The sequence below is a fragment of the Odocoileus virginianus genome, chromosome 15 (assembly GCF_023699985.2).
Source record: "Odocoileus virginianus isolate 20LAN1187 ecotype Illinois chromosome 15, Ovbor_1.2, whole genome shotgun sequence".
Taxonomy (NCBI): domain Eukaryota; kingdom Metazoa; phylum Chordata; class Mammalia; order Artiodactyla; family Cervidae; genus Odocoileus; species Odocoileus virginianus.
In genome coordinates, this window is record NC_069688.1 from 50622361 (window position 1) to 50643558 (window position 21198).

Below are 21198 nucleotides of genomic sequence, written 5' to 3' on the forward strand. Positions count from 1 at the left end.
GAGTCAGCAATTCTGAGTTCTTCCTTAATTTCTGAAAAGGTAGCAGTCTATTTGGGCTGCTGTAACAAAACACCACTGACTGGGTAGCTAAAAAACAACAGAAATTTATTTCTCATACGTCTCATAGGCTAGGAAGTCTAAGGTCAAAGTGCCAACATGGTCTGGTGAGGGCCCTTTATCTGGTTATCACTGTGTCCTCATATGGCAGAAGGGGTAGCGATCTCTCTAAAACCTCTTTTAAAAAGCACTAACTCAATTCATGAGGTCTCCACTCTCATGATTTTCAGAGGTCCTACCTCTTAATATACCACTGTCTTTAGGGATTAGGATGTCAACACATGAATTTTGAGGGGACATTCAAACCATAGCAGCAGTCAACCAGATTAATCTAGCTTCAGATAAGAGAATCAGAGTGTTAAAAAAAAAAAAAAAAAAGACATGTAAATATTGTTAATAGCCTTACCAAAACTTCCTCTTACTTAATAGTGCACAGGCTTCAAGGACAGGATATGATACTCCTCTATTCTCTTAGCAACTATCTAAGCCAATAACCAATTTCCACTGCATCAAAACATTCAAGTAAAGAGAACAGGCAAGATTGCTCTGTAACTCCAAGCACTAACCAGGACTTAAAAGCACATACATTAACCAAAATCCTAGTTCTTTATCTCGTTTTAAATGGCATCTTAAAGTTTTGATTTAGATTCAAAAGATTTTTTTTTCTTTTAGGAATAGCAAGTATCACTTACATAAACAGCCTTGCAAATAGTTACATTTAATAGTCAAAAGATTTTGAAATTTTACTTTCTAGGTGGCACAAAGAGCAGAATAAAGAAGTACTTTAAAAATAGACTACTCAAAAAAAGAAAAATAGACTACTTTCTTTAGATTGAAGGAGTTTTTTTTTTTTTTATAAACACAATGAACAGAGAAAGCATACACAATTAAATAAAACAACTATGTAGCAAGTCTTATTTTACAGATGAGGTCCATGGAAGATAAACAAGAATATGCAAAAGAAGAGGAGCATATAGTTCAATGTAAATTACTGGTAAGGTTTTCAACCTTGAGCTGTATGCTGGTTCCGTAAGTATTTTTTAGACTAGAGTGGACAAAGATAGCTAAATAAACAAACAAATCAGACCTGGATCACTAGTGATGACGTGTCATGAATCAAATTCTGTGTCTTGAGTCCAAAAAAGAAAAATAAAAACAGTTCAAATTTGCAGGATCTAAAGGTGAGTATAACTAACACAGACCTGTCTCTCAGAGTGAATGGCAAATAATGCTTTCTAAGTGAAATATCAATATATTAAAATAATTAAGTGAACATAAAGATGACTTTACCTAACACACAACTTAGTCACCTTCACATCAAAAAAAAAAAAAAAAAACTCTATTATTAAAAGTGATCACAGAGACATGTTAAGGCAGTATAACTATCACTGGAGTCACAATTATAAATCTTTTTTCCTAAGTAGTTTGCAGAGATTATATATCTTGCAATGCTTTTCAGTGCACTGACAGGTTAAAATAAAATCAACAAATGTTAGAATTTAATTGAACTTTACAAATTGCACATGCCTTTTTATCAAGAAATTTAGCAATATTTTTATAATGATTTCTAAATAAACCTTAGATTTTTTCAAATTTTATTTTATTACTTTCTCATACATTAATAGTATTTTCAACAGATTCATATCTGTAACTCTAAAAGGCCCCTTCATTTTACCTACTATCCCATGTTAATTTTATTTAGAAAGTAACTCTCTTCATTATGCATTTGTAATAATTAGAAATAATATAAATCAAATATGGGATTACTCAATTTTACTAGTACATATATGATTTTTAACTTAATTTCCTATTATACTAATAAAAGCTTAAAATAGGAAAATAAACTATTTTAAAATGTTTCCTCTATAATAATTTCACTAAAAAATTAACTCCAGGGACTTCCCTGGTGGTCCAGTGGTTAAAACTCTTTGTGTTTCCACTGCAGATGCCTGGAGTTCGATCCCTGGTTGGGAAACTAAGATCCTGCATACTTCAAGGCACAGTAAAAAAAAATAATAATAATAATAATTCTAATCATCAGCGTAAACTGAAGCACAACTCTCCAGGGGTGTACACTGCTGAATAATTTGTTCAAATGTCAACTGCAATTTTCAAAACTCCTTTCAAGCTCAAAATTTTAAACATCTGTTAAAAAATACTTGTTTTGAGAGTGGTTTACACTCATGACACTTGACCTTTTGCTGTACACACCACAAAATTCAAGTATCAAATACCACACAAGCAGGAAATCTGATCATTCCTGCAGTAGCCATATGCATGATCCAATATCAAATATTAGTTCTAGGTTACGCTAAGTCATGTGTTACAAATCTTTTACTGAAACCTCTATAATTAGTTGTAATTTGCCTCTTTTAAAATGTGTTTCTTATGGGACATCTGGCCTTGAAAGTTCCACCTTCCCATTGAAAAAATACTTAAGTGTCTGGATTTTTTTTCCACTTAAACATGGAACACTGCAGGGGTAGTATAACCAAGTCCAGACTTCTTTAAAAAATTAAATTTCAAGAACATGATGATTAAGAACCATTTAAGTATTACTAAATATAAAATGTAAAATAAAACTCTGTTGCATATAACTATCTACAGATTCCCAAATCAATCTCATATATTTAAAGTTCACAAAATAAATTTTAATGAGAGTACAACACTGATACACTTATTTTCAAGAATTACATTAGTTATGTTAAACTGGAAAATAAAGGTTCAGAATTAGAGATTTCACAGAAAGAAAAAAAAGTTTGAGCCCAGTGAGTTCATATGACACTCAAAGTTATCTACTTCAAGTAGGAAATGATCTTACCAATCTATAAATAGCCTTAAGTCATTTCACAGAGATTAAAATTCAACAATACTCATCAATTCACTTGGTTCTAGAAAGCCTTAAAACTGGAAATTAAATATGGGTTAAGTAATAAAAATGAAAGACTAAGACACTACTTTTACGCAGAATAAAAGTGAAAAAATCCATCACAACATGCTGCTGTCCAGACCTGTTTGCTTCCTAAATTAGAAAATTTTTCATACAAACTCCTTAAAATCAGTATTATACCTTAACAACAACAACAACAACAAACAAACACTGAAATGAAATGTAACATGGGTCAGAGAAGAAGTAAGTCCAAAACATCAGTTTCTAATGACAAAATTTCAAAGATACAGTGAAATTTAGTATGAAGGTAAATTCAATATATTTTCATCTTCTCAAAATATAACTTCAGAACTTTTCATCTCATTTAGAAATGTCATGTAAGGAAATAAAAATCATACAGATCCTCTGAAACTTCAAAAACCTTCACCTAAAAATTGAACACAATCAGGCCCCAATTCTTATAGGTAATAAGCAATAAGCATAATCCCTACTAAGGCTATGACTAGATTAAGTAAGATTAATATGAAAATAACTGCTAGGATGTTTTATCCAAATTTAAGAAAACCCTTTTGCAATTAATTATGTTACTTTCATAGGTATGTTAAAAAAAGAAATTAAATGTGGAACTTCCCTGGTGACTGAGTCTGCCTTCCAGTACAGGGGACGTATGTTCGATCCCTGATAGGGGAACTAAGACCCACATGCCACAGGACCACTAAGCCCACGTGGAACAACTACTGAGCCTGCAATAAAGACCCAGTGAAGCAAAAAACAAAAAAGTTAAGTGTATAAGCTAAGATTTGTTTATGTAAAAGCTGGCATATTCCAAAAGTTAAAGAAATAACAATTACTAATAACCATTAAATTGGTCGGGGCTTCTCTGGTGGCTCAGTGGTAAAGAATCTGCCTGCCAACGCAGGAGACACAGTTTCGACCTCTGATCCAATGAGATCCCACAAGCAGCTAAGCAACTAAGCTCACATACCGAAAATACTGAGCCTGAGCTCTAGAGCCCAGGAGCTGGAACTACTAGAGGTCACATACCCTAGAGCCTGGGCTCCACAACAAGAGAAGCCCATCACGATGAGAAGCCTGTTCACCACAACTAGAGCGTAGCCCCGGCTCGCCACAACTAGAGAAAGCTGACTCACACCAATGAAGACACAGAACCCAAAAAATAAAGTATTTTAATTGGTTAACATAAACAACTAGGTTCAATAATTTCTTACCTGTATTCCATCTTTAAGTTTCAAAATGCATTCCATTGTATTGATGGTAATTACCACCGGTTCTGAACCCAGTTTTGTCCATGGTACATGGATCCTCAGTTCGTGAATATGTCCACTTAAAAAAGTGAATGGTAATTTCAATTCCTTAAAACACAAAACATTAAATAAAATTTAGTAAGAGCTTAATATTTTTTTTCACTCTAATATTCAAAATACTTTCTGAAAAGAGAAACAAAATTTCCAACACAAAAATATTCTAGGGAGTGTGGGATGAACTGAGAGAGTAGCACTGACATACATACACTACCACCTGTAAAACAGCTAGCGAGTGGGGAGCAACTATATAGCTCACAGGCTCGGCGCTCTGTGATGACCTGGAGGAGTGGGGTGGGGAGCAACTATACAGCGCCCGGAACTAGGCTCAGCGCTCTGTGATGACCTAGAGGGGTGGGGTTGGGGAGGATGCAGTGGGGTGGCAGGAAAACTCAGACGGAGAGGATATAGATATATACTTAGAGTTGGGTTACACTGTTGTACAGCAGAAACCAATACAACATTATAAAGCAATTATCCTCCAATTTAAAAAAATATAAAAAGCAATAAATTTCATCATATAACAAAAAAAAAAATTCGGGGAATTACTGTTCATCAAAAATCAGCATCAAGCTCAACATCACTCATTATCAGAGAAATGCAAATCAAAACCACAATGAGGTACCATTACACGCCAGTCAGGATGGCTGCTATCCAAAAGTCTACAAGCAATAAATGCTGGAGAGGGTGTGGAGAAAAGGGAACCCTCTTACACTGTTGGTGGGAATGCAAACTAGTACAGCCATTATGGAGAAGAGTGTGGAGATTTCTTTAAAAACCTGGAAACAGAACTGCCATATGACCCAGCAATCCCACTCCTGGGCATACACACCGAGGAAACCAGATCTGAAAGAGACATGTGCACCCCAATGTTCATCGCAGCACTGTTTATAATAGCCAGGACATGGAAGCAACCTAGATGTCCATCAGCAGACGAATGGATAAGGAAGCTGTGGTACATATACACCATGGAATATCACTCAGCCATTAAAAAGGATTCATTTGAATCAGTTCTAATGAGATGGATGAAACTGGAGCCCATTATACAGAGTGAAGTAAGCCAGAAAGATAAAGACCAATACAGTATACTAACACATATATATGGAATTTAGGAAGATGGCAATGATAACCCTATATGCAAAACAGGAAGAGAGACACAGATGTACAGAACAGACTTTTGGACTCTGTGGGAGAAGGCGAGGGTGGGATGTTTCGAGACAACAGTATCGATCTGTGGGAGAAGGCGAGGGTGGGATGTTTCGAGACAACAGTATCGAAACATGTATATTATTAAGGGTGAAACAGATCACTAGCCCAGGTTGGATGCATGAGACAAGTGCTAAGGGCTGGTGCACTGGAAAGACCCAGAGGGATCGGGTGGAGAGGGAGGTGGGAGGGGGGATCGGGATGGGGAATACATGTAAATCCATGGCTGATTCATGTCAATGTATGGCAAAAACCACTACAATATTGTAAAGTAATTAGCCTCCAACTAATAAAAAATAAATGAAAAAAAAAAGAAAATTAAATGGAAAAAAAAGCAGCATCAAATAACTTGCTAAATTATACAGTTACTGATGAGCCACAAAAACTTATTGTGCACGTTACATTTAATAAGGCACTTAACCTGTCAAGGCCTCTGTTTCTTATTTTGCTAAATGGAAATGATAACAGAACAGGATTTTAAGGCAAGATGAAAGAGGGGACCAGAATTAAAGACAGGAGAATGACCTGACAAAATAAACAGTGCTCAAGTTTAAAAAAAAAGTATAGAACTTTACCTGAAGATTATACCCGGAAACTATATGATAATTTTAAATGTTTTATAACTGTTTCATTATTTAAAAGGTTAGAAATGAAAACACAAAGGTTACCACAACCACTTTATACTAAATCGTTTCACCTTCAGATAAAATGTTATAAACCAACAAAAAAAAGTAATAAGAAATTCCATTTAGACTGTATTTCAGTCACATTACTGTAACTCTATTTGTGAAAGTTAAATAATAAGCTGTTCCTTCATCCAAGAAGTGTCCACCTTGGTTTAGCAACACAGCAGCAATGTAGCTAAACACACATACACAGACAGTACAGCAAAATGGTTAAGACCAATAAATCTGGAGCCAGCATAAATCCACTTGTGGGTTTATGATACAATGACAAGAGGCAACTTATACTACATCTCTGCATCTCAATTTCTTTACCTGTAAAACTGTATAATAGTAGTGTGTTTAGGGATTAAATCAATAAATTTACATAAAGTGCTTAGGACACTGTCTTCCTCAAAGGGCATCAATATAAAGATTTATATAAAGTAAATAAAGATTTATAAAAGATTTATTTATAAAATAAAGATTATAAAAGTAAATATTTATTACTACAAATGTATAAGCCTCTTTTATGTCTCCAACAAGCTTATTGAAGAGAATACTAAAAATCTATTGATATTTCTACTATTCTAACAGAATGTCACAAATTTTTTAACAGTTCTCAATATTTCATTAATTTTAAAGATGTGGTAATTTCTTCAAGCACTGATCAATGGGAGAGATTATATTTTGATCAGTGTGTATAATGAATACCATGTTAATGAGCACTTACTGTACCAGGCACTGTTTTAAGTACTTTACTCACATGCAATATTTAATCTTTGTAAGAACCCCAAAAAGTAAATACTAATATACCCACTTTATAGATTTCAATGAGTTATTTTTGGAAGTTATTTGACCTTTCTATGCCTTAAAAAAATCTGAGAGACATGATTCAAAACTGGAAATTATGATGCCAGAGCCCTTGCTCTTTAACAAAACTACACTGCATCTAACTTCCTTTACGAGCAATGAGTACACTTCCATTGGTTATACATTCATTTGGATAATGTTTCAATGACATTTCCAAAATCTGAGGCACAGAAAGGTCAAATAACTTTCAAAAATAACTCATCTTAGAGAGCCATGACTCAAAGCTGGAAACTATTATGCTAGAACCCTTGCTCTTAACAAAACTACACTACATCTAACTTCCTTTATGAGCAACGAGTACACTTCCATTGGTTATACATTCATTTGGATAATGTTTCAATGACATTTCCATCTCTACCCCTGAGTTGTATAACGATACATTTGTGAAATGGCTACCAAAACTTGCAATCTATGGGAAAAATTGGATTTTCTTACAAGTTAAAAGACACCTAAACCAAACTCAAGACCTTGTTATCACCAGGATACTACTAATCCTATCTGAATGACTAACTGAACACTACACCTAAACCAAACTCAAGACCTTGTTATCACCAGGATACTACTAATCCTATCTGAATGACTAACTGAACACTATTCACAAGGGACAATATTCCATATTAAAACATGGAATTTTGAAACACATGGCCCATGCTGGTAATTCAACTGAAGTTCACTTATTAATCAACTCACTATAAGCAAGATCATCTCCATTCCCTCATCTCAGAGTTGTTGTGATAAATAAATGGGAACATTTATGCCTTATAAAAGGCAAAAGAAAATGCTGACTGTTAAAATAAGTGGGTCATCCTAAGGTAGCTAAAAGAAATGATTTTCTTTTCACTCTTTTTCATTCTTAAAATATACTGTACAACTTAAAAATATTTTATTTACTTGGAAAAAAAAAATATTTTATTTACTTGGAACTACTCAGGAAAACAATGCATCCCTAAAACAGAATATGGCTGCACAAAGGAATTGAATAGCTCTCATAAATCACATTGTAGAAAGGCTATTACAAAATATCCTCACAGGGAAAAAAGGGATACTTTAAAAATGAATGTAACAGGGCACAAAAGCCAAAATAGATGAATAGGACTATATCAAACCTATAAACCTCCAGAAAGCAAAGAAAACACTCAGCAAAACAGAAAGGCAATCACATGGGAGAAACAGAAACTATGTATCTGCTAAGGGTTTAAAATCTAGACTATATAAAGAACTACAACAACTCAACAACAACAAAAAAATCAAATTTTAAAAATGAGATATTGACTTGAATAGCAATTATCAAAAGAACACATACAAAAAAAAAAAACCACATACAAAAGGCCAACAAAGAGGAAAAAATGCTCACCATCATTACTAAGAGAAATACAAATCAAAACCAGAATGACAGGGCTTCCCTGGTGATTCAGTGGCAAAGAATCCACCTGCCAATGCAGGAGACACGGGTTTGATTCCTGGTCCGGAAAGATGTCACAGACCAAGGAGCAACTAAACCCACATGCTACAACTACTGAAGCCCATGTGCCCTGAACCCTGCGCTCTGCAACAAGAAAAGCTACTGCAATGAGAAGGCCGTGCACTACTACTAGAGAGCAGCCTCCACTCACCCCAACTAGAGAGAAGCCTGCGGAGCAACAGAGACCCAGCAAAGGCAAAAATAAAACAAATAAATAAAGTTATTAAAAAAAACCCACAATGGCAGATTTCCCTGGTGGCCCAATGGTTAAAAGTCTGCCCGCCAATGCAGGAGACAGGAGTTTCATCCCTGGTCCGAGAAGACGCCGAGTGCTGCAGTGAAACTAAGCCCAGGCACAACTACAGAGTGCGTGTGCTGCAAAGAGCAAAGCCGCCCCAGTGAGGAGCCCACGCTGCAGCCAGAGCAGCCTCCGCTGCTCCCGCCTCAACTAGAGAAAGCAGCATTCAGCAACCAAGACCCACCGCAGCCAGAAATCAATTAAAAACCATAATGATACATCATCTCATGTCTGTTAGCAAGGCCCCATCAAAAAAAAAAAAACAAGAACAAAAACAAACCAAAAAAAAACCCCACCACCACAGAAAGTAAAGTGTGGTAAGTAGATAAAGAATGTATAACCCTTGTGCACTGTTGCTGAGAAGGTAAAATGGCACAACCACTATAGAGAACAGTATGGAGATTATTCAAACAATGAAAAACAGTTACCATATAATCCAGCAATCTCAGTTCTGAGTACACATTAAAAAAGAAACCGAAAGCAGGATCCTGAAAACAGACTCCTACAACTATGTTTTTGCAGCATTATTCACAATAGTCAAGAGGTTACTACAACCTGATGTCCACTGAAAGATAAGGATAAAGAAAATGTGGAATATACATATGATGAAGTATTACTTAGTCTTTAAAAAGGAAACTGTTATATCCTACAATATATAATGAAACTCAAGGACATCGTGCTAAGTTAAATAAGCCAGTCACAAAAAGACAAATATTATCTAACTTCACTTACGAAAGGTACCTAAAGTAGTTAAATTCTTAGACACAGAAGTAGAACAGTGGTGGCCAGGGAGAGAGAGAAAAGGGAAGCAGTAGTTTCATGGGTACAAAGCAAAGTTTTAGAAGATGGAAAGTTCTAGAAATCTGTTGAACAATAATGTATATATAGTTAACATGACTGCTCACTTAAAAATGGTTAAGATGGTAAATTTTATGCTATATCCACTATGGCCACTGCTGAGTTTTCAAAATTTGCTGACATATTGAGTGCAGCACTTTCACAGCATCATCTTTTAGGATTTCAAAGAGCTCAAGTGGAATTCCATCACCTCCACTAGCTATGCTCATAGTGATGCTTCTTAAGGCTCACTTGACTTCACATTCCAGGATGTCTGGCCTAGGTGAGTGATCACACCATCGTGATTATCTGGATCGTGAAGATCTTTTTTGTACAGTTCTTCTGTGTATTCTTGCCACCTCTTCTTAATATCTTCTGCTTCTGTTAGGTCCATACCATTTCCGTCCTTAACTGAGCCCATCTTTGCATGAAATGTTCCCTTGGTATCTCTAGTTTTCTTGAAGAGATCTCTAGTCTTTCCCATTCTATTGTTTTCCTCTATTTCTCTGCATTGATGGCTAAGGAAGGCTTTCTTACCTCTGCTTGCTATTCTCTGAAACTCTACATTCAAATGGGTATATCTTTCCTTTTCTCCTTTGCTTTTCACTTCTCTTATTTGCACAGCTATTTGTAAGTCCTCCTCAGACGGCCATTTTTCTTTTTTGAATTTCTTTTTCTTGGGGATGGTCTTGGTCCCTGTCTCCTGTATAATGTCACGAACTTCCATCCATAGTTCATCAGGCACTCTGTGTATCAGATCTAGTCCCTTAAATTTATTTCTCACTTCTACTGTATAATTATAAGGGATCTAGGTTAAAAGCTAACTTCTCATTACAAACAGTAAAGACAAGAAGGCAGATACATGACATATTTAAATAACAAATGAAAACTAACTCTCAATCCAAAATCCTGTATCTAGCAAAACTAACCTTCAAAAATGAAGGAATACCCAAATCAAGTTTCAGGTAATTCTCTGTAACAGAATACTAGAAGTTCTTCAGGTCAAAAGGAAGTAATGTAACTCCCAAGCCATGCAAAGAGTGCTAATAAAAGTATTTATATAGATGATTATTAAAAGACAGCATAAATGTATTATTACTTCTTTTTCTTCTGTTTCAAAAGGCAGTAACAGGGACTTCCCTAGCAGACCAGTGGTTAAGATTCCATCTACCAATGCAGGGGATGTAGATTCCATCCTTGGTTAGGGAACTAAGATCCCACATGCTGGGGCTCAGGGAGGAGGGTGCAACTAAGACCTAGTGCCACAATGGAGAAACCCACGCACCGCAACTAGAGAAGCCCAGGCACAGCAACGAATAGCCCAAGTGCCACAAGACTCGATGCAGCAAGTCATTTCCTTTAAACAAACAAACAAAAGGCAGATACTAGGCTTCCCTGGTGGTACAGTAGTTAAGAATCTGCCTGTCAATGCAGGCGACATGGGTTTGATCCCTGATCTGGGATGATCCCACATGACCGAGGGCAACTAAGCCCGTGTGCTGCAACCACTGAGACCGCGCGCTACAGCTACTGAAGCCGGAACTAGACCTCTAGAGCCTGTGCTGCTACAAAAGGAGCCACTGCAATGAGAAGACCGTGCACCACAATGAAGAACAGTCTCCACTCCTGGTAACTATAGAGCGCCCGAGTGCAGCAACAAGGACCCAGAGTAGCCAAAAAAGTTTTTTAAAAACAGCAATTACAAAAAACAATTTAACACTGATATTAGGTTTATAACATAGAGATGCAATATATGTAGAAATACCACCACAAAGGAGGGAAAAGAAATGAAGCTATAATGGAGAAATTTCTTTATTTTGACGGAATAAAGTTAGCATTAATCTCAAATTAGCATGCTGGGAGGGACTGGGGGCAGGAAGAGAAGGGGATGACAGAGGATGAGATGGATGGATGGCATCACCAACTCGATGGGCATGAGTCTGCATAAATTCCGGGAGTTGGTGATGGACAGGGAGGCCTGGCGCGCTTCGATTCCTGGGTCACAGAGAGTCAGACACAACTGAGCGACTGAACTGAACTGAACTGAGCATTAATCTTAAAGAAGGCAGCAAAGGATTATGAGAGAAACAAAAAAGACATGAAACACAAAGAAAATAGCAAAATGGTAGAAACAAATCATGAACAAAGAGAGAATGGATTAAATATTTCAATCAAAAGGCAAAGGCTGTCAGACTGGGTTTTTAAAAACTAGTAAGATTCAACTATATACTCTCAAGAAGAAACATACTTTTTTTTTTTTTTGAGAAGAAGAAACATACTTTGGATTTGAAAACACAAATAGACTGCAAATGAAAAAAAAGTGTTTTTCATTTTAATGTATCATTTTTCTATATACATAAGGACAACAGATTGGTGGTTACCAGAGGCAAAAGGTGGTAAGTGAACGAAGTGGGTAAAAGTAGTCAAAAGACACAAGTTTCCAGTTACAAAATTTTAAAAGTCCTCGGATATAACGTATAGCATAGTGAGTTAATAATACTGTATATCATATTTGAAAGGTATAAGGAGTAAATTTAATAGTTTTCATCACAAGAAAAAATAATTTTAAACTATGGATGGTGACAGATGTTACCTGGGCTTACTTCGGTGACCATTTTGCAACACATACAAATCATTACATTGTACACCTGGTACTACATGTCTATTATACCATAATAAAAAAATAATAATAAACAAGATCCCAGGAAGCCATGTGATCCAGTTTCTTGCTTGAATACATCAAATCACCATATTTTCTGTCTATCTAGGGAAATAGTATTCTATTTTAGGCATATAGAGAATTTTAATTTCTACTGTCTTAATTTCCAGCAGCATTTTCCCCTGTTTTTCATATGACTGTTCTCCAATGCAAGTAAGTATTACGAACAATTAAAAACAGTTCATCCCTCAAGACTTCCCTGGGATTAAGACTTTGCATTTCCACTGCAGGGAGAGTGAGTCTTGAGCCTTGACCTGGAAACTAAGATTCTCCATGCTTCAGGATTGGGCCAAAAAAACAAATAAGTTTATCTCAGTCATAGGTTGAAAATACTATTAAGCGGATGAAATTTTTATTAAAGAGTTGTTGAAGCCAAATAACATTCCAGTAAAAAAAGTATGTTACCAGGCTTCAAGAAATACAATACAAGGCATAAGTGGTAGGACAGTTTAAAATGCAATGTACAGAGGGGGAAAAACAAAAGATGCTTCATGCAACCAGTAACCATAAGAGAGGTAGATTAATTACACTACTGTTTTGTTTTTTAGTTTCTAAGACATGTCTGACTCTTCTGCGATCCCATGGACTGTGGGATGCCAGGCTCCTCTATCTATGGGATTTCCCAGGCAAGAACACTGGAGTGGGTTGCATTTCCTTCACCAGGGGCTCTTCCTGACCCAGGAATCAAACCAGCATCTTCTGTACTGGCAGGTGGATTCTTTACCACTGAGCCACCAGGGAAGCCCAAATATACTATTATCAGAAAAAAATTGATATTAAGAAAAAAACTGTTACTAAAGATAACATGGGACATTTAATAATGATAGAAGGGTCAATTCAAGAAGAAAGTATATACAAAACAGAATATTTACAAAACAGAAACACACTCACAGATTTTGGAAAAAACTATAGTTACTGAAGGGGAAACATGGGGGTAGGGATAAATTAGGAGTTTGGGATTAAAATAAACACAATATTATATATAAAACAGATAACCAAAAAGAACCTACTATATAGCACAGGGAACTCTACCCAATATTCTGTAATAACGTACATGGGTAAAAAGTCTAAAAAAGAATGAATATATGTATAACTGAATCACTTTGCTATATACCTGACACTAATGCAACATTGTAAATAAACTATACACCAATAAATATTTATAACAGAAAATATAAAACATATATGAGCAAAGAAATAAAGCCCAAAATATATAAAAAGTGAAAAAAGAAATAATCCAACACTAATCCCCTTCATGGATCACAGCCTTGTTGTGGTAAAGTGGCTTGCATAACTCAATGAAGCTATGAGCCATGCCACGCAGGGCCATCCAAAACGGACAGGTCATAGTGGAGAGTTCTGACAAAACATGGTCTACTGGCAGAGGGAATGGTAAACCACTCCAGTATTCTGATCATGAGAACCCCATAAGTGAAAGTCATTCAGTCATGTCTGACTATTTGTGACCCAATGGACTGCAGCCCACCAGGCTCCCCTGTCCATGGGAAATTCCAGGCAAATATACTAGAGTGGGTTGCCATGCCCTTTTTCAGGGGATCTTCCCAATGCACGGACTGAACCTGGGTCTCCTGCATACAGGCATATTCTTTACCATATGACCTACCAGGAAAGCCCCATAACCACATAAACGGTATGAAAAGGCAAAAAGATATGACACCAGAAGATGAGCCCCACAGGTTGGAAGGTGTCCATTATACTACTGGGGAAGGCAGAGAATAATTACTAGTAGCTCCAGAAAGAATGAAGCAGCTCAGCCAAAACAAAAACAACACTTTGTTGTGGAAGTGTCTGGTGGTGAAACTAAAGTCTGAAGTTGTAAAGAATAATACTGCACAGTCGGGGCGACGGGCTCTCTGTCCTAGGGCCATGGCCCAGTTTGTCCGTAACCTCATGGAGGAGGGCCCGGCACTGGTCAACGCTGTTGTGATTTACTCGAAGCCTCGATTGGCCATGTTTTGGTACTACGCCAAGGTTGAGCTGGTTCCTCCAACCCCTGCTAAGATCCCTACAGCAATTCAGAGCTTGAAAAAAATTATCAACAGTGCTAAAACCGGTAGCTTCAAACAGCTCACTGTTAAGGAAGCTCTACTGAATGGTTTGGTGGCCACTGAGGTGTGGATGTGGTTTTATGTTGGCGAGATCATAGGCAAGCGTGGCATCATTGGCTATGATGTTTAAAGACCAATTTTTAACATGTGATTATACTTGCTTTATTATTCAAGTGTTCTTGGACCATGTGTGAGCAGACTACTATTTGAATAAAATAAGACAATGTATCAGAAAAAAAAAAAAAAGAATAACACTGCATAGGAACCTGGAATGTTAGTTGCATGGATCAAGGTAAACTGGACATGGTCAAACAAGAGATGCCAAGAGTAAACATCAACATCTTAAGAATCAATGAACTAAAATGGATAGGAATGGGCGAATTTAATTCAGATGACCATTGTATCTACTACTGGGGGAAAGAATCCCTTAGAAGAAATCACGTAGTCTTCATAGTCTTGAACAAAAGAGTTTGAAATGCAGTACATAGGTGCAATCTTGAAAACAACAGAGGAGTGGCAGAGGAACCAGAGATCAAATTTTGCCAGTGTTCACTAGATCACAGAGAAAGCAAGGGAATTCCAGAAAAACATTTGCTTCTCCTGCACTGACCATGAAAGGATCTGACTGTGACCATGAAAGGATGAAACTGGAAAGTTCTGTACGAGATGGAAACACCAGACCACACTACTTGTCTCCTGAGAAACCTGCATGCGGGTCAAGAAGCAACAGTTAGAACCTCACATGAAACAACTGACAGACTCAAAATCGGGATGTGAGTACATCAAGCTCACTGTGTTGTCACCCTGCTTATTTAACTTACATGCAGAGTACATCATGAGAAATGTCGGGCTGGATGAATCACAAGCTGGAATCAATATTGCTGGGAGAAATAACAACCTCACATATGCAGATGATACCACCATAATGGCAGAAAGCAAAGAGGAACTAAAGGAGCCTCTTGATGAAAGTGAAAGAGGAGTGAAAAAACTGACTTAAAACTCAACATTCAAGAAACTAAGGTCATGGCATCTGGTCCCATCACTCCATGGCAACTAGAAGGGAGAAAAGTAGAAGCTGACAGATTTTATTTTCTTGGGCTCCGAAAATCATTGCAGATGGTGATTGCAGCCATGAAATTAAAAGATGCTTGCTCCTTGGAAGAAAAGCTACAACAAACCTAAACACAGTATTAAAAAGCTCAGATGTACTTTGCCAACAAAGGTCTATCTAGTCAAAGCTATGGTTTTTCCAGTAGTCATGTAAAGACGTGAGAGTTGGACCATAAACAAGGCTGAATGCCAAAGAATTGATGCTTTCGAATTGCTGTACTGGAGAAGACTCCTGAGAGTCCCCTGGACTACAAGGAGACCAAACCGGTCAATTCTAAAGGAAATCAACCTTGAATATTCATTGGAAGAATTGATGCTGCAGCTCCAACACTTTGGTCACCTGATGTGAAGAGGTGACTCCCTGGAAAAGACCCTGATGCTGGGAAAGACTGAAGGCAAAAGGAGAAGAGGATGGCAGAGGATGAGATGGTTAGATAGCAATACCGGCTCAATGGACATGAATCTGAGCAAATTCCAAGAAACAGTGAAGCACAGGGAAGCTGGCGTGCTGCAGTCCATGAGGTCACTAAGAGTCAGACACCACTTAGCAACTAAACAATGACAACACTAATCATGGAAACTTGCATACCTCACTTGCAACAATGAACAGAAAAACAGACAAAATCAACAAATATAGAGAAGACCTGAAAAATACTGTCAATCAATTTTGACCTGACAGCTATAAAACATTTCCATCCAACAACTGCAAAAATACACTGCTATTTCAAGGAAAATCAGAAAGCATTTGAACTGAATGAAAATGAAAACACAACATACCAAAATGTACAGGATACAGCCAGCTAAAGAAATTTATAGCTGTAAATGCCTATAGTAGAAAAGGAGAAATATCCTGAATCAATAACCGAGGCTTCTACCTGAAGACAGCAGAAAAACAAACTAAATAAGCTAACTCAAACTGAACAAACAAAAACAAGGACCACAAAACCAAATAAAGGCAGGAGAGAATGGGGGTACATGCAGTTAAACTACTGTAAGATTACTGAGAAAATGGTAAGAATGTTATAATAATTTAAGGTAGATGCTAGTAAGTCAAATATCCATTTTGTGATCTTTATAAAAACTTATTTCCGTTGCTTCTCTAATCAAAAAGACTTTAAGGCAAGAACTACTAGAGTGAATGAGGGACACATATCAGAATGATTTTTCAAGTGTATTCAAATATAAGAGCCTCTTGATGAAAGTGAAAAAGGAGAGTGAAAAAAGTTGGCTTAAAACTCAGCATTCAGAAAACTAAGATCAAGGCATCCAGTCCCATCACTTCACGGCAAACAGATGAGGAAACAATGGAAACAGTGAGAGACTTTATTTCGGGGGGGCTCCAAAGTCACTGCAGATGGTGACTGCAGCCATGAAATTAAAAGACACTTGCTCCTTGGAAGAAAAGCTATGACCAACCTAGACAGCATATTAAAAAACAGAGACATTACTTTGCCAACAAAGGTCCGTCTAATTAAAGCTATGGTTTTTCCAGTAGCCATGTATGGATGTGAGAGCTGGACTAGAAAGAAAGCTGAGTGCAGAATTGATGCTTTTGAACTGTGGTGTTGGAGAAGACTCTTGAGAGTCCCTTGGACTGCAAGGAGATCCAACCAGTAAATCCTAAAGATCAGTGCTGGGCATTCATTGGAAGAACTGATGTGTTGAAGCTGAAACTCCAATATTTTGGCCACCTGATGCAAAGAACTGACTCACTGGAAAAGACCCTGATGCTGGGAAAAATCGAAGGCGGGAGGAGAAGGGGACAACAGAGGATGAGATGGCTGGATGGCATCACCGATTCGATGGACATGAGTATGAGTAAGCTCCGGGAGTTGGTGATGGACAGGGAGGCCTGGCGTGCTGCAGACTATGCAGAGTCAGACACGACTGAGCAACTGAAGTAAACTGAAAAATAAGATATCAAAATACTATACCTGTGTGTACTTAACAATGTAACTTCAAGACATATAAAGTGAATGTTCACAAAAGGGAAGTAGACAAAATTCACAATCATAGTTGGAGGTGTTAACCATTAAGATACCTCTCTTTGTAATTAAGAGAACAAGCAGACAATGAAAATCTTAATGGATTTATAAGATTTGAAGAACTCAAGTAACCAATTTGAAGCAACTGACATTTATAGAAGAAGGTGAAAACTATACGATACATATCTCTCATCAATTACACATGAAATATTTCCAAAAATAAAAATTCATGACCACATACTGAGTCAAATTATAATGGATCAAAATCACAGGGAACATACTAAACACTTGGAATTAAATTAGAAATCAATAAGAGAAAGATAATCAGCTATTCCCTAAATGTCTGAAAATTAAGCAACACACTTCTAAGTAACCCATGAATAATCACATGCAAAAACATACAAACTTGGATACTTGTATCATATGCAAAAATTAACTCAAAGCAATCAAAGACCTAACATGAGAGCTAAAACTATAAAACTCTTAGAAGAAAACATAGGGTGAAAGCTTCATGACACTGGATTTGGCAATGATTTCTTAGATATAACACCAAAAGCCCAGGAATCAAAAGAAAAAATTCTAAGTTGGACTTTGTCAAAATTTAAAACTTTAGCAGACGAATGGATAAGGAAGCTGTGGTACATATACACCATGGAATATTACTCAGCCGTTAAAAAAGAATTCATTTGAATCAGTTCTAATGAGATGGATGAAACTGGAGCCCATTATACAAAGTGAAGTAAGCCAGAAAGATAAAGACCAATACAGTATACTAACATATATATATGGAATTTAGAAAGATGGTAACGATAACCCTATATGCAAAACAGAAAAAGAGACACAGATGTACAGAACAGACTTTTGGACTCTGTGGGAGAAGGCGAGGGTGGGATGGTTTGAGAGAACAGCATCGAAACATGTATATAATCTAGGGTGAAACAGATCACCACCCCAGGTTGGATGCATGAGACAAGTGCTCGGGGCTGGTGCACTGGGAAGACCCAGAGGGATCGGGTAGAGAGGGAGGTGGGAGGGGGGATCGGGATGGGGAACACATGTAAATTCATGGCTAATTCATGTCAATGTATGACAAAAACCACTACAATACTGTAAAGTAATTCGCCTCCAACTAATAAAAATAAATGGAAAAAAAAAGAAAAAAAATTTTAAACTTTAGTTCTTCAAAGGACACTATCAATAGAGTCAAAAGTCAACCCACAGTGGGCAATAATACTTGCAAATCGTATCCGATATGGGACTGATACCCAAAATATATAAATAACTCCTACAACTCAGTAACAAGTACAAAAAAATTTTAAATGAGCAAAGGACTTGAACAGACACTTCGCCAAAAAAAGATACACAAACTGTCCATACTATATGGAAAAGCTAAAAATAACAAACTCATTGTATAACAGCAAAAAGGTGAAGTAACTGTAATTCCCACACATAACTGGTGAGAATGTAAAGTTGGGAAGATCCCCTGGAGAAGCAAATGACAACCCACTCCAGTATTCTTGTCTGGAAAATCCCATGGACAAAGGAGCCTGGCAGGCTACAGTCCATGGTGTTGCAAGAGTGGGATGCAACTTAGTATAAGCAAACCACCACCACACCAGAAAACTATTTGGCAGTATTTAAAGTTAAACATATGCCTGCCTTCTAAGGGTTTTAAACACCTACGTCCAATACAAGTATGTTCATAAGAGCTTTCTTCATAAAAGCCAAAAGTAGAAAAAAATCCAAATGTATATCAAAAGGAAAATAAATACATAAAACAGGTAAAATCAATCTTTATACAATGGAATACAACAAGGCAATACAAAGAATAAACTATCCTTCATGCAACAACCTGAGTCAACCTTAGCCTCAATGTTAACAAAAGAATTCAAACACAAGTGATTCCCATTTACTTAAGTTTCAAGAAGAGGTTCAAGAAAGTTGTGTGTTGACAGAAGTCAGAACAGCAATCACCTGTCTTAGGGGTGGAGCTACTAATTACAAAGAAGCAAGGAGAGCTTTTTTTGAGTGCCGGAAATATTTTATTTCTCCATCTGGACAGTAGTTACAAAGGTGTCACCAATATGCAAAAAATAAGCTGTATGCTTAGGATTTCTGCTCATTAAAAAACAATGAAAATATTAAGATAATCAATCTTGGAGAGGACAGAGAAGAAACCAAGAATATTATTTCTCAGTGTTAACTCTAGATTATTCAACAATAGAGAAAGCAGTGGGATATAACCAAAAATTATTAATAACATCACCATGGGTGTGAATTCCCTTATCTCCTAAAAAGAAGTTGGTCTCTGACTCCTCAAGTTTCCAGAGATAACTTGTGTATTCTCAAGGCTAATAGAAGTACCTGACATGTTAATAATAAATGTACTTAAGTGACCTAATAAATATATAAACTTTGAAGCTACAGTTAATTCGCATCAGACCGTTCTCATGTTAAAAAGAAAATTTAAAAAGTGATTAAGAAAGAACTTTTCAATTATGCTGGCATTTTCGATCTTTATCTGTCTACTCAATATTCTGAGGATTCCGTGGGTAAAGTCATCTTTCCCAAGAAGAGAACTTTCCTCAAGATCTGACCTTGTTGTCTTCAGGACCCTTAATTCCCCAAAAGGGAAAAAGGGAATATATTTTCCAGCATCATTTAGAATCCTAGCAGTGTAAATTAGCATATTCGGTAATGTTTAAGAACTGAGTAAAATGGGGGAAGAATTCTGACAAGAACAATGAAATGGTTTTTCTGTTGCGGCAACTTGGGGGATTACGATTCTAACAATCCATCACTAGCAACAAACCGTAAAAGAAAAAAATTCTGAAAAGGAGAGTCTCTAGTTTCAAGATAGCCCTAAATACATCACCAGAAAAACGAAGGTTTTAAAGCATAAAATCAAAGTGCAGGAAAGACCAGATTACTTCTAAACAGGCTGAAAATGTTTCCAATCCGTGACAGCTGCACCGCTTACCTGCTCCAGCACATCCAATTTTAACTCCAGCTTGCTGAGAACCACATCTCCACCCCATAGCGAAAGCTGTAGATCTGACGGCTTTAAGTTCTTGATGTAGCGATTCACATAGCTCATTAAAATGGGAGTCACATACGACTCCAGCATCCTTTAAGGTACACAGGAGTCACAATGTCAGAAGCTGAAAGGAGGTAAAGACAGAAACATGAGAGGGAATTAAGTCTGTGGTGCATTTCATGAGGGAAAAAAGCATTCCTCAGGAAGGGCTTCAGAGGCCGAAAAGCAAGAGCCCCACCCCCCCACCCGCACCGCCACAGCGGCCGCTCGCCTTCTCCCAGAAGCAGAGAAAACTCAAGTGGGCTCTACAGCAGCGCCTTCCTCATTACAACGACTCCCTTCAACCCGCCCGGCGAGCAGCGGCAGGAGGAGGCGGTAGTGACCTGAAGAAAGCTGGTCCCGGCAGTGGGAACTGAAGGGAACCGGGCTCGCCTTCGGCCGCGGCAGTCCTTTAGCCAGCCCAGGCACCCCGGGAGGCCCTTGGCCCCCGGAACCCGGCCGCATGTACCGCCGCGGAACCAGGCCGGCTTCCCGCCTCTACCCGTCTTGCGCCCTCGGCTGACACTCACGCCCGAAAGTACCGTGGCGTCTCCTCCACCTCCCGGTACCTGGCACCCGCCTCCGGAGGCGGCGCAGCGCCCGTACCGCGCCACTTCCGGGTGCGCCGCGCT

General features: G+C 37.6%; 1 protein-coding gene and 1 pseudogene across 11 annotated transcripts in view; one reads left to right on the forward strand and one right to left on the reverse strand.

Annotated features, from left to right (window-relative positions):
• Positions 1 to 21198, reverse strand: part of VPS13B (vacuolar protein sorting 13 homolog B) — a 780541-nt gene extending 759343 nt beyond the window's left edge. For 5 of the 11 annotated variants that reach the window (XM_070477338.1, XM_020914637.2, XM_020914641.2 and 2 more), the window contains exons 1-3: positions 21097 to 21194; positions 20471 to 20651; positions 4177 to 4320 (exon numbers count right to left, since the gene is read on the reverse strand). In XM_070477338.1, coding sequence (XP_070333439.1) covers positions 4177 to 4320; positions 20471 to 20617 — 291 coding nt within the window. In that variant the 5' untranslated portion in view covers positions 20618 to 20651; positions 21097 to 21194. Of the gene's footprint in view, positions 1 to 4176; positions 4321 to 20470; positions 20652 to 20910; positions 21054 to 21096 lie in introns of those variants that run through there. The other 6 variants (XM_070477342.1, XM_070477344.1, XM_070477341.1 and 3 more) reach the window with 4 other exon arrangements.
• Positions 14214 to 14568, forward strand: LOC110151302 (ATP synthase subunit g, mitochondrial pseudogene; annotated as a pseudogene).